The following is a 14,263-nucleotide window of genomic DNA, read 5'->3' on the forward strand; positions in this document are numbered from 1 at the left end:
TCAGGGTCCTCGCCCCCACTCCCCGGGACCACACGCTCAGCAGTTACCCACACACCCCGGGCTGCGGCCAGCACCGCACACGCTGACACTCACCACCTTCAACACTGAATGTAAAGGCTGCAACTGAATTTTAAAGTGATTTCAGTCATTTTGCTTTTGAAATTATTTAGTTACAAGCACCTTATGTCATGGGTTACGATTCCTCTGTACCAGTCATGACTCTTCCAAAATCATTCTAAAGTGAGAAACTCTGGACTCCGCGTTGACTGCAAAGATGGCCAAATTTTACAGATCCTAACTGTTCCTCTTCAAGAACGGGATTTGAGACTACTGAGCCTTTGTGTTTTTATAACTTTCTTTCTACCTTCAAGGCCTTGCCCATGAATTTTACCGTTGTGACTCAAGTGCGGGGCCGAGAACCCCTGTGGACGGCACTGTCTGTTCTGGCTACCCTGCGGGGCCCCCCCCGGGTCTGCCCCAGGAAGGAAGCCAACCCACAGGCACAGGCTTTCTCCCACTGCCCAAAGCCAGGCCACGAGCAGCTGGCACACAGGAAGCAGCTCCCTTCCTGGAACGTTTGAGGGCACGCACTTCAGAGACCCTGTGGCACGTGGGCAGTCCAGCCTATGCTCTGGGCCCGTCTGCCACCTTGGCCTGAACAAACCACACCTGCCCAGTGTACACCCTCTCGGGGCACACCTGTCCCAGCTTCTCCTTGATGCCAACCCACCCCCGGTCTCCCCCGGTGAGCACGTGGCCACACAGCCACACCGGGCTGCCTGCGCCTACTGGGCTGCAGGGCTCGGGGTCCCCCTCTGCCTGCCCCATCCACCCCGAGTGCAGAGGCACCCTCGGTCAATACCACCAAGTGGGTCCCATTGTCCCCAAACAGGGACTCCTACAAAAGCAACACAGGGTTCAGGCAGCTCTCCCGAGAAACCCCGGGTTTTCGGGCCCAGCTCGCTCTCACTCTACTTCGGAGTGGGCAAGGTCCCGGCTCTGGGCTTAGTATAAACCGCCAAGGCGAAGTCACAGTCTCCTATGAAGGCCGCAAGGCTCCAGCATAAGAAGAATCACATCCAAAACCGCGTATGTCTTCATTCTCCCCAGCATTCCAGGATCACCTATGAGCAGCTGCAGCCACGCCCCTAACAGCACCACCGCAGAACTACTGTAAGCACAACCCGACCAGTCCACACCCGCACCTGCTGGGGTGCCGACATCCTCTGGATGACAGAACAGGTGTGTGGTTCGCTAATCTCAGGATGACGGCAGCTGGAATCCCAACCACGGAGCATTCCCGCCACAGACCCGAGAGATTCAGAAGCGGCACCATCCTGGAACATTGCTAGGTGCTCGCTGGAAGCCTACATCGTCAACGTGCTCCTGAAGCCCATAAATTACAGGACTTCCTAGCTGACAGACAGTGGCATCTTGACTTAAAGGTCAGAAATTTAAGGAGAGCCTGGGTGGCTCAGTTGGTTAAGTGCCTGCCTTCGGCTCAGGTCATGATCTCAGGGTCCTGGGATGGAGCCCCCACATCAGGCTCCCTGCTCAGCAGCGAGTCTCCTCCTCCCTTTGCCCCTGTTCTCCCCCTCCCCCTGGCTAGTGCATGTTCTCTCTCTCAAATAAATAAAATCTATTTAAAAAAAGGTAAGACATTTAAACTGTAAATACTGTAAAAGCAACCAGGCTCAGACAGCAGAGCCTGGGGAAGGGGACAGAAATGCCCTATGCTGCTGACTGTCTCGGTCCTCTAGTGATGTCCGGTGGCCCGGACTCCCGGGCACCCCTGCACGGGGCATGCTCTTCCTGGGGAGCTGTCTGGTGTCAACCTCTACCTCGAAGACCTAGTAGTGCAGTAAGAACAGGTGAGGCAATCCCACGCCTTGGCATGTAACCAAGCAAGCTGAAACGTTACATCTACACAAAAACCTGCACACTGACATTTCCAGCAGATTCATTCATCATCGCCACAACCCAGAAGCCATCGAGGCATCCCTTAGCAGACGAACGGATAATAAATGACGGGAGACATGGACAGAGGAGTATTACTCAGCGCTAGAAAGAAATGAGCTATCGAGTCCCGAAAAGACACAAAGAACCTTCAGAGCACACTATGAACGGACAGAAGCCAATATGAAAAGGCCACAGACTAAAGCTCCGACTGTATGGCATTCTGGAAAGGGCACAGCTCCGGACATAGTCCGTGGCTCAGCGGTTGCTGGGGGTGGGGGAGGGGATGGAGGAAGAGGCAGAGCGCAGAGGAGTCTCAGGGAACTATTCTAACCATGGATGCGCAGCATCACGCATCTGTCCAGACCCACCAAATGCGCACACCGAGAGGGAACCCTAACGCAGACTACGGACGCCGGGGGAGGCTGATGGGCTAATCAGTGTAGCTTCACCCACTGTAAGGGATACAGAACTCTTGGGGGGGGGGTGTTGGCAGCAGGGGAGGCGTTGCATGGGGGGGTACGGGAACAACACAAGAAACCTCCGTACTTCCCGCTCCGTTTTGCTGTTGACCTAAAGCTGCTCTCACGAACAAAGTTTACTAAAAAACAAAGCAGGAGAAGGAGGACAAATGATGACAATATGCACCCCCCCCCTTTTTTTTTAACCAATGGCTTCTTTTTAGGGACTTTTATTTATATATTTATGGAATCGATGCTTCTGCCTCTGGCATGTAATATATTTAACTCTGCTGAGATAGGAGGGACGCAAGGACAAAACTTGCAGACCAACAAGAGAAAAACAGCTAGGGCTGAACCCGTGGGCAGGCTCCACCATGAATACAAATTCAGGAGCCCCTGAGGCCACGGCACGAACGAAAGCTTGGTGTCCTCCTGGTAAGAGGTGCAGGGGAGGTGGGAGGGACTTTGACCAAAACAAACAGAAAATGAGGAGGACATTTCAACGAACAGAACTGGCCTTTTTTTTTTTTTTTTTTGAAAAATGGCTTTTTCTCCGGTATTAAAGGAATCTCTTGCTTAAGAGTGTGAAAGTGATTCCTGCCACTGAAAGGGCCCCAGATCTGCCAACATGGTTCTCAGCTCTGCCCCCACCCTCTCTGTGCGACAGTGAATCAATCATTGAATTTCTTTCCAAAACCCGTTCCTTGGCAGCCCCTGGGTTGCCCCCACCCCCACCGAGGGGCCAGGGAGAGGGCCTATGCGGCTGCTTTAGCTCCCAGGGCTTATCTAGTCAATACCCTTCCTCCCCTACGTGGGGTAGCAGGCCAGGTGCTACTCTGGGCAAAGAATCATCAGTTCAAAAGGAGAAGCCTGTAGGAGAGGCCCTGCAGCCTCCCCCTCACGGCCCGTGGAAAGAGATCTGGGCTCGTGGCCACGTTCTCAACTCCGGTCCAGAGCCAGGGCACAGAACCCCAGATGCAAGGACACAGAAAGCCACATGAACCTGCTTATCTTTTCTAAAAACCGTCTGGGCTCCACCAGACGGAAGGTGGGAATCATAATTATACATTCCACTTTCCTTAAAAAACAAATCCAAAATACTGAGAAAGTAACTCTCAATTTTCCTCATTTTTTTTGCCAAAGGCTGACAAAAAGGAAAAGGCCAAACTGTTCCAGTGGAGGGGGAAGAGGTGCCCTCATGTGTGACAGGGTCTGTGTCAGGACCCCATACGGCCAAGCAAACTCAAATCTAATGAGTTAACACTCGAGGAAAGTTCTGGAAGGATAACGACCAACTGCTTCGCAAAGCTGCTTCTGCAGTATTTGGATCTTTTAACAGTAACATGCAAATACATTATCTTCTATACCCTACAGTGATTCAATTGGCTTATTTTTAAAAAAACAAACATCTAGGGGTGCCTGGCTGACTCAGTCAGAAGAGCGTGTGACTCCTGCTCACGGGGTCATTGAGCTCCAGCCTCACGATGGGTATAGAGGTTACTAAAAAAATAATAATAAACTTAAAAAAAAAAAAATCTGGGCTGGCCAGCGTGGACCCTAAAGGAGAGAGAAGCAAAGCAGGCCCTTTGCAGGTGGCCCCCCCGGACACCGAGTGGAAGCAGCGGCTCAGCACGGTTTGCTGAGCCGGGATACTCCATCCTGACCCCCAGCCTCCCGAGCACCCTCAGATCACTTCAGGGAAAGGCACTTCAGCCAGGTGGGGACAAGAGCTCGATGTGCGGGGGCCTGGGCCAAGGCGTGGGCCCGCAGAGGCCTGCAGAAGGGAGTGCCCTGCAAAGGGTGTCGGGGAGTCAGGGAGGCCCAGGCTCGGCCCCAGAGGAGGAGGGGAAGGCAGAGGGGATGGAGAAGGCAGCCAGCCAGCCTCCAGATCCCTGCAGCAAGGGAAGGGACGAGGACGCCTGAGGAGGGACACTTCCTTCCGACAGCAGCTGGTCATGCTAACCTGTTGAAGGGGGGACAGAGCTTTCTGGCTCCAAGGCCCCAAAACTCTGTGTTCCGTGGCATTCGAGATCCCGAGCAGGGTCCCCGGGGACTGGCGTGTGGCACAGGGGCAACACCCTTCCTGCCCAGCTTCCCAGCTGCCCTTCCTACCTACTTTGTGGGAGGCGGGAGAGACACGTAGGTCCATGAGAAGCAAACACACCAAATTCCCGGGGCTACCTGCTCATGGCCTGTAACACATCCCTAAAAATTCAGCTTTGGGTTTTTGCTTACCCCCTCCCCCAATTTGGTAACAGGAAAGAGCAGAAGCAGACTGAATGATCTCAAAAACCTTCTAAAATGAAAATCTAAAAAAAAAAATTTTTTTTAATTAATTAATTAAAAAAAGAAAGAAAGAAAGAAAAGAAAATCTCTCATCTCCCAGGCCATTTCCTGCTGAAGGAAGAATGCAGGGAAAGTCAGACTGCTAAAGGCCTGTTTGCAAACAAGCCTTCAGGTTCATAGCAAATACCAGAGAAACCTCATGGGCCACTCATTTCATGGAGGGAGGCCTCCGCCCTGAGCAGGTGGCGCGGCCGGGAATGGAGGCCAGGTCTGGGGACCCCAGGTGCTCCTCTCCTTCCGCTGAGAGAGAAGGCGTCCACCAGCTGCTCCAGATTCTCTGCATAGGAGTGGCCTGGGGACACGACGGGGGCGGGGGGGGGGGGGCGGCGAGTAGCAGGCGTTGGTGGCCTTGTGTTGAAACTGTAGTAAGATCACATGTTCATGGGGTGGGGGGACTTTTTAAGGAGCCGGTGAAGATAATGGACAGCCAGGCAGCCCTAGAGTGAAAACGCCTCTAGCTTCTAATGTAATGGGTTTTGAGAGATATTTGCTGAATTGACTCCCAAGGAAGTAAAAACGGAAAACGGACAGGTCCCCTCAAGGCTTCAGGGCACAAAGCCAGCCAATCTCCCTCCACACCAGGTTGGTCACCCCGGCAAGGGGGCATCTGAGCCCTGACCTTCCTACCGTACAGACAGTGAGGGTACAACTGAAAACAGATGCCACGGTGTCACAGTTCTCTAGGCAGAGCGGTCCCACCAGAGGCAAGTGTGACCTGGGAGCAGAGCCCCGCCCACACTCAGGGCCACCGAGATCGATGACCATCAGTATGCAGCCGGGTTTCTGCTGACTTGTTCCTTCATACATAAGAACAACTAGACGCTGCTCACATCTGAAGGCTGTATTTTTATGATCGGACTTAAAATGTGGGATACAAAAAGTTACCGGTAATGGGGGAGAGGGCATTCAAAGAAATGGGTGATGTGCTTGTCCTCCAGGGTAGCTGAAAGGGTGGGGGGGGACACCATCTGAGGTTGATGTGACTGCTGATCTGGAGACAGGCCACATCACGGCCACACTGCGGACAGAACACACCGAAGCTTCAGACACGTGTCCCGAGGCAGATCGCCAGAAGCCACCAGGACAGAGTTCCTTCTCACGTGGACAACCCTGACAGGCCAACCCCAGGCTTCGCAACAGCAGAAATGTATTTATTTCATGATCATGATTTTTGCAAGTGGCAACAGAGAGACTAGCTTATAACCCACTTGCCACCTGAACAACACAGGGCTTAGGGACACCTGTGCCCTTGAAAATCCACGTCACTTCTGACTCCAGAAACTTCACTGACAGCTTAGGGTCAACCAGAAGCCTTACCAGTAAGACAAACAATCGATTAACACATTATTTTGTATGTTATCTGCATTCACTGCATTCTTACAATAAAGTAAGAGAAAAGAAAATGTTATAAAGAAGATAATAAGGAAGAGAAAAATACATCTATGGTACAATATTTCACCCCACAAGTCTGCATATAAGTGGACCCACATGCTTCAAACCCGTGCTGTTCAAGGTTCAATGGCATTCTTAACCAGGAATGGCTGCAACCGTCGTCTTTCAAGCCCGTAGGCCCCTCATGGGCATGATCTCGGCCCGCACCCTCTCAATGCTATTCCCATCGCAGAGGTCAGAAAACCCCAGCTCAGGGAGGTTTGTGATTCAGTCACAGTCAAAAAGCCGGTAGATGGGGGAGCTAAGACTCAAACCCGACTCTCCGCAGAGCCCAGGCTCCGCCTACTTCGGCCTGAGGAAAGGCCCACGGAAACCAGTATGCACAACCAGTATGAGGGATGGTCTTTCGTGGAAGTACAGAAGGGACAAAGGGCCTTACTCGATCTGGTTTAGGGCCCTTGTGGACAAACCTGGGCCACCTATCTGGGCCACTCTGTCCGTCAGCCTCACCGGGGGTCATCCCTACCCCACCCCATCCCATCGCCCCTTGTGCCCGGGAGCCAGCCCTCCTCCATGAACAGCCCTGGGCACAAGACCACCAACTACTTTGGTGCCAACCTCTTGCCAGGTCTGGGGAAATGCATTTTAAACAACCTCATGCCATTAAACCACACAGCCACTGCAGGCAAAAACAGACCACGCGCCACGTTCCTAACTACCTCTCCTCCAATTCAGTGTCCTCTGTCCCTCTGCCATCTGTGCCAAGTTGGCCAGAGGCATTGCAAGGCATCCTCTCAGCCCATTTTCTTAAAACTGAGTTCAATTCTGAAAAACACAGCTGGTCTGCTCCCGGAATGGCATGAAGGTAACTACAGGAAAGATTTCCGTTTGCTTTTAAATCACATCGGGCTTCCAGATCCAGAAACGGGTCAGTCTGGCACCCAGTTCAGGAATCTGAGTTCAAAATTAACTTGGCCACATCATCTTTCCTTATCAGTGATACTGAGCCCTTATATGGCAAGAGCTTTCTGATGATGGGCAGGCACGTGGATATCTTACCGGGACACCAAGCTAAGGAAAAATGACCGTCACTCTCCAACATCTGTAAGTACTTACAGGTTTACTTCCTCTCCTCTTTACTTACTCAGGACTTTTCCAAAGAGGGGCTGCTAGCTTTTGCATCACCCAAATCTGAGCACAAACACTGCAAATGGCTTCATACAGATGCAGATTTTTACACTGAAAATGTTGGCTCTTAAATACATTTTGAACCTGTATCTTCATCCCCCCCGCCCCGCCAGTATACCACACCCTTGTTTTTCCTGGCAGAGCCTTCAGAGTGTAAAAGTCCAATGCAGACTTTTCTTTGAATTCTCTAGGAATAAGGCAATTTGGGCAACATATTTCTGTCCTTCACACACCCCTCACATTTAAGTGGGTTTACGACCATAAACATTTTATATTAATAAATGTCTCAGCACACCCAAGCCTGAAAATCAGCTTTAAAATGCAGTGTTAACTAGAATCCCTTCCACAACCCACAACACCCTGGGAAAAACTCATCAACCCCAGCTTCCCTCCTGCAGGCTCCCAGGGTTAAAACAGAACGTGGGCTTAATTTGCACACTTCCTTTTTAGACTTCTTGCTCCTTTTGACTTCGCCCTTCATGGTCAAAGTTGAGTGTGAAAGGCCAGATTCTAATGGCACAAAACAGTGCAAATTCGAATGACACCGAATGGGTCCCAGTGAAAGAAAAAAGGAGAGAAAGACCAGGTTTCTAAGCAGCACTGAACACTCAGGCCTTTGTGACTTAGAAGAGGACATCCCTGAGTTTCTTCTCCTATAGTTCCAGCGTTTCTCCCCTCTCGGAAGTGTGGGGACGGGAGTCTAGATCAAAGACCCAGACATGCCCTTATATGTAGCAAAGGCTTGCTGGAGCCCATTTAAACTCATCCCTTAGTTTTTCGATGGAAAAACGGGGCCCTATGCTCGCCCCCCAAACCAAAGCTTCACATCGTGCTCACCGGTAAGACATCTCAGGGAAACATCCTAACCTTGGAAGGCAGGCACCTCTTCCTTCTTTTTATCCTGTTTGACAGTCTCACTTGTCCCGTACAACTCATCACAAATATTAATGTATATAATTTTCTAAGTGCCTTCCCGGGCAGGCACGGGCTGAGCAGTATTATCTCCGGCTTACCCCGGGACGGGGGAGGGGCGGGGAGAGAAACTGAGGTTCCAGGAGGTTAAGTCACCCCTGGTCGCACAGCCGAAGAGCAGAGTGGATTAGAGCTCGGCTTGGCTGGCTTACAATCCCCTGCTGTTCTCCCCCCCCCGCCACCCCGCTCTGCCTCGTTTAGGAGCAGCCGCCTTTGGCTGCGGGAACTCTCCGACTCCGGTGCGGCCCAGCCGCGCGGGTCTAGGTGGGGGTCTTTAAAGACCACCTCCTCGCGGCGATTCTCAAACTCCCTCTGGGGAGCCCCGCGCCCCGCGGCGGCGGCGCCTTGACGCCCCTCCCGCCCACTCCCATCCCTGCCCCTCCTGCTTCCCAGCCCCTACCCCCGTGACCGGCGGGGGCGACCTGACGCGGGCAGGGGCCACCCGGGCCGCGTCGGGGCGCGGGGAGGTGAGAGAGTTGCCGGCCGCGGCCGCACCTACCTCGTCCCCGAAGCGCACCACCTTCTGGCCCGTGGGCCCGCGCAGGCCGGGGAAGCGCGCCAGGTCCTCGGAGTCCCCAGAGTCCCCCGGGTCGCGGGTCGCGGGGGCGCCCGGCCCCACCAGGCACCGGTCGATGATCTCGTCCTGCTGCGCGGGCGGCAGCCGCGCCCACTCGGGCCCGTACTTCTCGCGGATCTTCTCCTTGTCCTGCATGATCTTCCTGGCCATGGGGCTCAGCGACGAGAAGTAGGTGAAGCGCTTCCGCTCCCGGTCGTCCAGAGGCCGGTTCCCGCTCATGACCGCCGAGCGCGAGGCCGCGATCGCCGCCGCCATCGACGCCATGCCCGGCCTGCCGCCGCTCCCCCTCCCCGCACCCCTCCCCGCGCCGCGCCGCCCCCGCAGCCTGGAGCCCCGCCCCTCGAGCCCCGCCCCCGCCCCCGAGCGCGGAGCCCTTCCGCCCCCGAGCCCCGCCCCCGCCGACTCGTGAACCCCGCGCCTCACCGCCCCAGGAATCACCCTCCGTGCGCGCACCCCGGGGAACCCCGCCCTCCCCCACACCTCCGACGACCCTGCTTTCCGAGCCCGTGCACCCCCCGGGACTCTCTGCCACCTCCCCGCCCCGTGGAGCGCAGCGCCTCGCAGCCCCGAGGACCCCGCCCTCCCCCACTCCCGAGGCGGGCCCGCCCACCCCCGGGAACTCCGCCCTCCGCACCCCGAACACGGAACCCCGCCCACCGCGCCCTCCAGACCCCGGGAACTTCGCGCACCCCGACCCCGGTACCCCGCCTTCAGCAACCTCCGCACCCCGGGGACCGCCGCGATCCGCACCCCCGGGTACCCCGCCCTCCGCACGCCGACCCCCGAGAATCCCGCCCACCGAGTCCGCCCAACCGCGGGAACCCCGCCCCCGGACCCGCCCACTCCCGGGAACCCTTCCCACCCCACCCCCCGAGCCCGCCCTCTCGGGAACCCCACCCTCCGGGCCCCATGCTTGGAATCCCGCCCCCGAGCCCGCCCACTGCCGAGAACCCCACCCTCCACGCCCCTCTCCCGCGTCCTGATCGCTCTCCCGCGTTGCAGCCGCTCCCCCACTTTTCAGGGCTCCCCTTGGGCGCCTCAGGGGGCGGCGGGCGCGCCCCCAAGTCCGCTCCCGGCGGTCTGTCGGGGTTGCTGGTGGTGACCGCCATAGCGCCACGTGGTCAGTTGTTCGACAAAGGAAACTTTTCTCCCGCGGAGGAGAGGCCGGATTTCTGGACCGAGCCACCAGCCGCGTCCTTCCTCTCCGGTCCCTTTCCCGGAGGAGCCTGTGGAGAGAGAACTAGCGTCGGCGCGTTCGCGAAAAATTAGTTCCCGCTCCTCCTAAAAGGACAGAGGAGGGAAGCGAAGTGCGCGGTGACTCCAAGCGCCTTTCCCTGGAGGGACTGCAGGACAGGCTCAGGGGCCGGCGGCCCGCGCACCTGCACTTGGTTTTGCCCGCGCCCGTGAAGGTTTCCCCAGGCCGGCGGCGCGGTCGTAGGCTTTCTCCCAAACCGCAGACGACCTGACGAGTTTACTCTGGAATTTCAAAAATCACAGGAGCTCTCAGCAGTGCCTGAAGGAGGGCAGAAAGTTTTCATAGGCAGAGAAGCAACATCCCAACAATAGTGGGACGACGTCTGTCGTTTTGAAGTCTGTCCCAGACCACAAAAATTAAAATTACACAGAGCCCTCATCTCATTGCTATCAGGTTGGGGATTTTTTGTGTTTTTGTTTGTTTGAGATTTTATTTATTTGAGAGAGAGAGAGCATGAGCAGGGAGGGGGAGGGGCAGAAGGAGAAGCCGACCCCCACCCCGGCCCCGGCTGAGGGGGGTCCATCCCAGAGCTCCAGGATCATGATCCAAGCTGAAGGCAGACGTCTAACTGACTGAGCCACCCAGGCACCCAGGCTGTTTGGAACAGGACTGTAAGGTCTCAGATGACAACCTCCACTCTTAGAACAAAAAAAGTTGCGTATCAAATTTTACTTAGGGTCTTTGCCTCTAGAGTAAAACTTGGTTAATTCTGAACACAGTCCTAGAAATCACTAGCAAATAACTTGTTTTAAATGTGGGATAGACTTTCATGTTCTGGCCCAGAAATCCTAAGAAAATATTTTTGGAATGTCATGAATGTGACAAGTCCACAAGAAAAGATAGTGCTATCGCCAGTGTTACCAGCATAACATATTGAAGCAGTGGGAACAGCCACCAGATAATGGCCTGGGCTACACTGTATGGAGGACTATTTATGAAGCCACCAGACTGAGAAGAGTTTGATATTATTATTCTCTATTTAAACCAGTGCTTGCATATATGCTAAGTACACTAACCTGAATCCACGGAACCTCAGCGTCTTGTTTACTGCTGGGAACTAGAATGCCCAGCTCCGAGTGAGTGCTCAGTGACTTTATTGAATGAATCATGAATAAATCCATGAATGTAACATAGTTTGCATTATTATCCCTCTAATCCTCGTTTCATAAGGGGTGTGGGTCCTGTTTAAAGATGTTTTCTGGAATTTTTTTTTTTAAAGATTTTATTTATTTACTTGACAGATAGAGATCACAAGTAGGCAGAGAGGCAGGCAGAGAGAGAGAGGAGAAAGCAGGCTCCCCGCGGAGCAGAGAGCCCGATGTGGGGCTCGATCCCAGGACCCTGGGATCATGACCCGAGCCGAAGGCAGAGGCTTTAACCCACTGAGCCACCCAGGTGCCCCTGTTTTCTGGAAATTTAACTAACGTCTTCTAACTTGCTTTGAAATTCACACAGGAAGGGTGTCCCTTGTGGTTTACCAAGCAGTTGCAAAAATAAATGTTGCTTTTATAAAAGCACAACCTGATTAAGTATACTTCAGATCAAATATAACTTATTGCCAGAGAAGTCACGATCTAAATATGATATGGCATACATCAGGGACATCAGCCCCAGGAGGTAAATCCGTGACCTGGGTGATCAGGCATAACTACAAGACAACTTCTTCCAGATTATAAGAAGAAACTCATGGGAATTAAAGCATTCTGACAAAGACTTGCCTGAATCTGGGGGTGGGGTGGACTTTATATACATATTTGGCTATGTTTGTCATACTTACCTACATAGAAGGTCTGTTGCTGTTTATGTACGGCTATTTGAAGACTTTGATCTTACTTGAGGGTAAGGGTAGGGCTCGTTTCTGTCGCTCATCCTGTAGGACCTCCTACACAGCTGAATGTCGGCTAGGCTCTCAGCACGATGACTGTTGAATGAATTTGTTGTCCCAAACAAGTCACTTGAGTGCCCACTCTCCCCGCGGAGATGCCCCGCAAGGTACTGGAAAACCACAGGGCAGGACTTCTGTTTCTAAGAGTTGATGGACCAGCTGTAACATGTAGCAAGTCGGTCACCAAACCGAGTGGTGAAATTCCAGACACTGTGGCAAACAGATGACCGTTTGGGGAAGGGATCCTTTTGATGACGTGACGGGGCAGGGTACTGGTGGGTGACGCCAGCCTTCCTTACACGCTTCCAGCCTGAATGCAGGCAGGCTCCCTGAGCGCGATGATTCAACCCTGCATCTGTTACTGGTTATTCCAGCTGCTGCCCTGGAAGAGGATTGTTCTCGGCTCTTCACTCCCTCACCCAGAGAGAATGGGCGATGGGCCAGAGTGAGCCTGGTTGATTTAGAAGTCTGGTACCCTGGCCATTGAAGGGCAGCCTTCGTGACAAAGACAAGGGCGAAAGAATGGAAAGAGAAGGAGATGAATGTACAAATCTCCTCTTGGCAGAAAATGTGCTTTGACCACTTTGAGGGGTGGGTCCTTTTTCCAGTTGGAGGGAGAGCTTTCGCTGAGATAGCCATGGTCTGTCACCAAGTCTGGGCAGGTGTGGGGCACTCCCTGTGCCTCCAGGAACACAGTCATCTCCTCTGGGCAGAGCCACATGACCCACATGAGGCTCAAAAGTGGGTCTTTCTCCGTTGACATCATATTTTATGTAGCAAAGATGACCAGCTTAGCTAAGCTCTGTGAAAATGTGAAAAGGCCTCTTGAAAACCCCAAAACTCTTCTACCTGCCTGAAAACTTACCAACAGAAAAGCCTCTGAGATTTTTAGCCCTCTATAAGAATCTAAGTCTCGAAGCAATTGTTCATTCTTTTTTCCCTTCATCTGAAATTTCCACCCCCCCAGCTCCAAAAATAGGAACCTCATCCTTAATTAAGCCCTGGCTCAAATGCCCCCTTCTCCATGAAGTCCTTGTGATTGCCCACGCTCAAAAGAAGTAAGTAGGCACAAAGGAGACGCTTCTCCCCCTATACAGCTGGATCTCAGATAGACTTCAGTGTCCCGGGAAGAACGATGCCAACATGTTGTGTCCCCCACCCCCGTACCACCATCCCCAAGTTCATGTGTTGAATTCCTAATTCCCAGAGTCTGGCACTTGGAGGTAGGGCCCAAGCTCCCACTTGGGAGGTGATTGGGTCATGAGGATGGGGGCCCCCATGATAGTACATTGCCTTCCTAAGAAGATGGGAAGTCGTGTGCCTCTCTCGTTGCTCTTTGCCCCGTGGGGGAGGAGGCAGCCATCTGCAAAAGGGCTTCAAATTCATGTCAAGTCTTTGGTTTATTAAGAGTACATAAAGGTAGCTAGAGGGAGAGAGAATGGGGAGGGGCGCGGATAAAAGTGGCCGCTGGAGAGGAGGGTGTGAAAGAATGGGCAACGATGTATGGGCTGAGAAGTCAAGGGACTTCCTCTCTCCTCTAAGCTGTTCTTGACTTCTAAGCACTCCTTGATGTGGAATGCATTTGCCTGCCCTCTGTCCCTCTCTTCAGGCTGCCCTGACGTTTGTGAAATGGGCTCCTGGTTCTCGGCTTCTAAACGTAGATGGTCATCCCAGCTGTCTCGGGGAGCTTAGTGGAATCCACTAGAGCTCTCTGCTTGGCAGGAGACACGAGTCTGTTTGTTCCCAGACCGCTTTCATCATTAGCCAGAGCTCAGGGACCGGGTCAGAACCTCATGCAGTAAGAAAGACAGGCTTCCAGTTACCGTAATACTTTCACTCTACGGTCCCTGCTGGGATTGAATCTATGTCCTTGAACCCCTTGAACCTGAAATGCCACCGAAATACTAAGATGCTCTTAAATAAATAAATAAATAAAGGAAACAAATATGGAAAAGTGAAAGCAGTTGTCTGTTAAGTTTCTGGAATTATATTTTACGTTTTAATTCCTGTGAAAATATTGATTTAAATTCTGCGAAAATATAGAAACATGAAAATTGGCAAGGGCCGTGAGTCATTCACGTTCCGGAGGGTGAGATGCTACGGCACACTGAAAATAGGAACGGTGCGTGCTGGCGTCAGTGAACCGGTCACCTCTCTACTGTCCGGCTGGAAGGGAGGTGCCTCGCAGCTCTTCCGAGGGCTCCTGCTTCTGAGTAAGTGAAAGTCACTGG

At 53.3% G+C, this 14,263-nt stretch overlaps 1 protein-coding gene across 1 annotated transcript in view; it reads right to left on the reverse strand.

The window, feature by feature from the left end:
* C14H1orf198 (chromosome 14 C1orf198 homolog) overlaps positions 1-9,224 on the reverse strand; it is a 31,214-nt gene extending 21,990 nt beyond the window's left edge. The window contains exon 1 of the mRNA XM_047702669.1: positions 8,815-9,224. Within this exon, the coding sequence (XP_047558625.1) occupies positions 8,815-9,156 (342 nt within the window). The 5' untranslated portion in view covers positions 9,157-9,224. The remainder of the gene's footprint in view (positions 1-8,814) is intronic.
* Positions 9,225-14,263: the final 5,039 nt, after the last annotated feature.

This window comes from Lutra lutra, chromosome 14, assembly GCF_902655055.1.
Source record: "Lutra lutra chromosome 14, mLutLut1.2, whole genome shotgun sequence".
Taxonomy (NCBI): domain Eukaryota; kingdom Metazoa; phylum Chordata; class Mammalia; order Carnivora; family Mustelidae; genus Lutra; species Lutra lutra.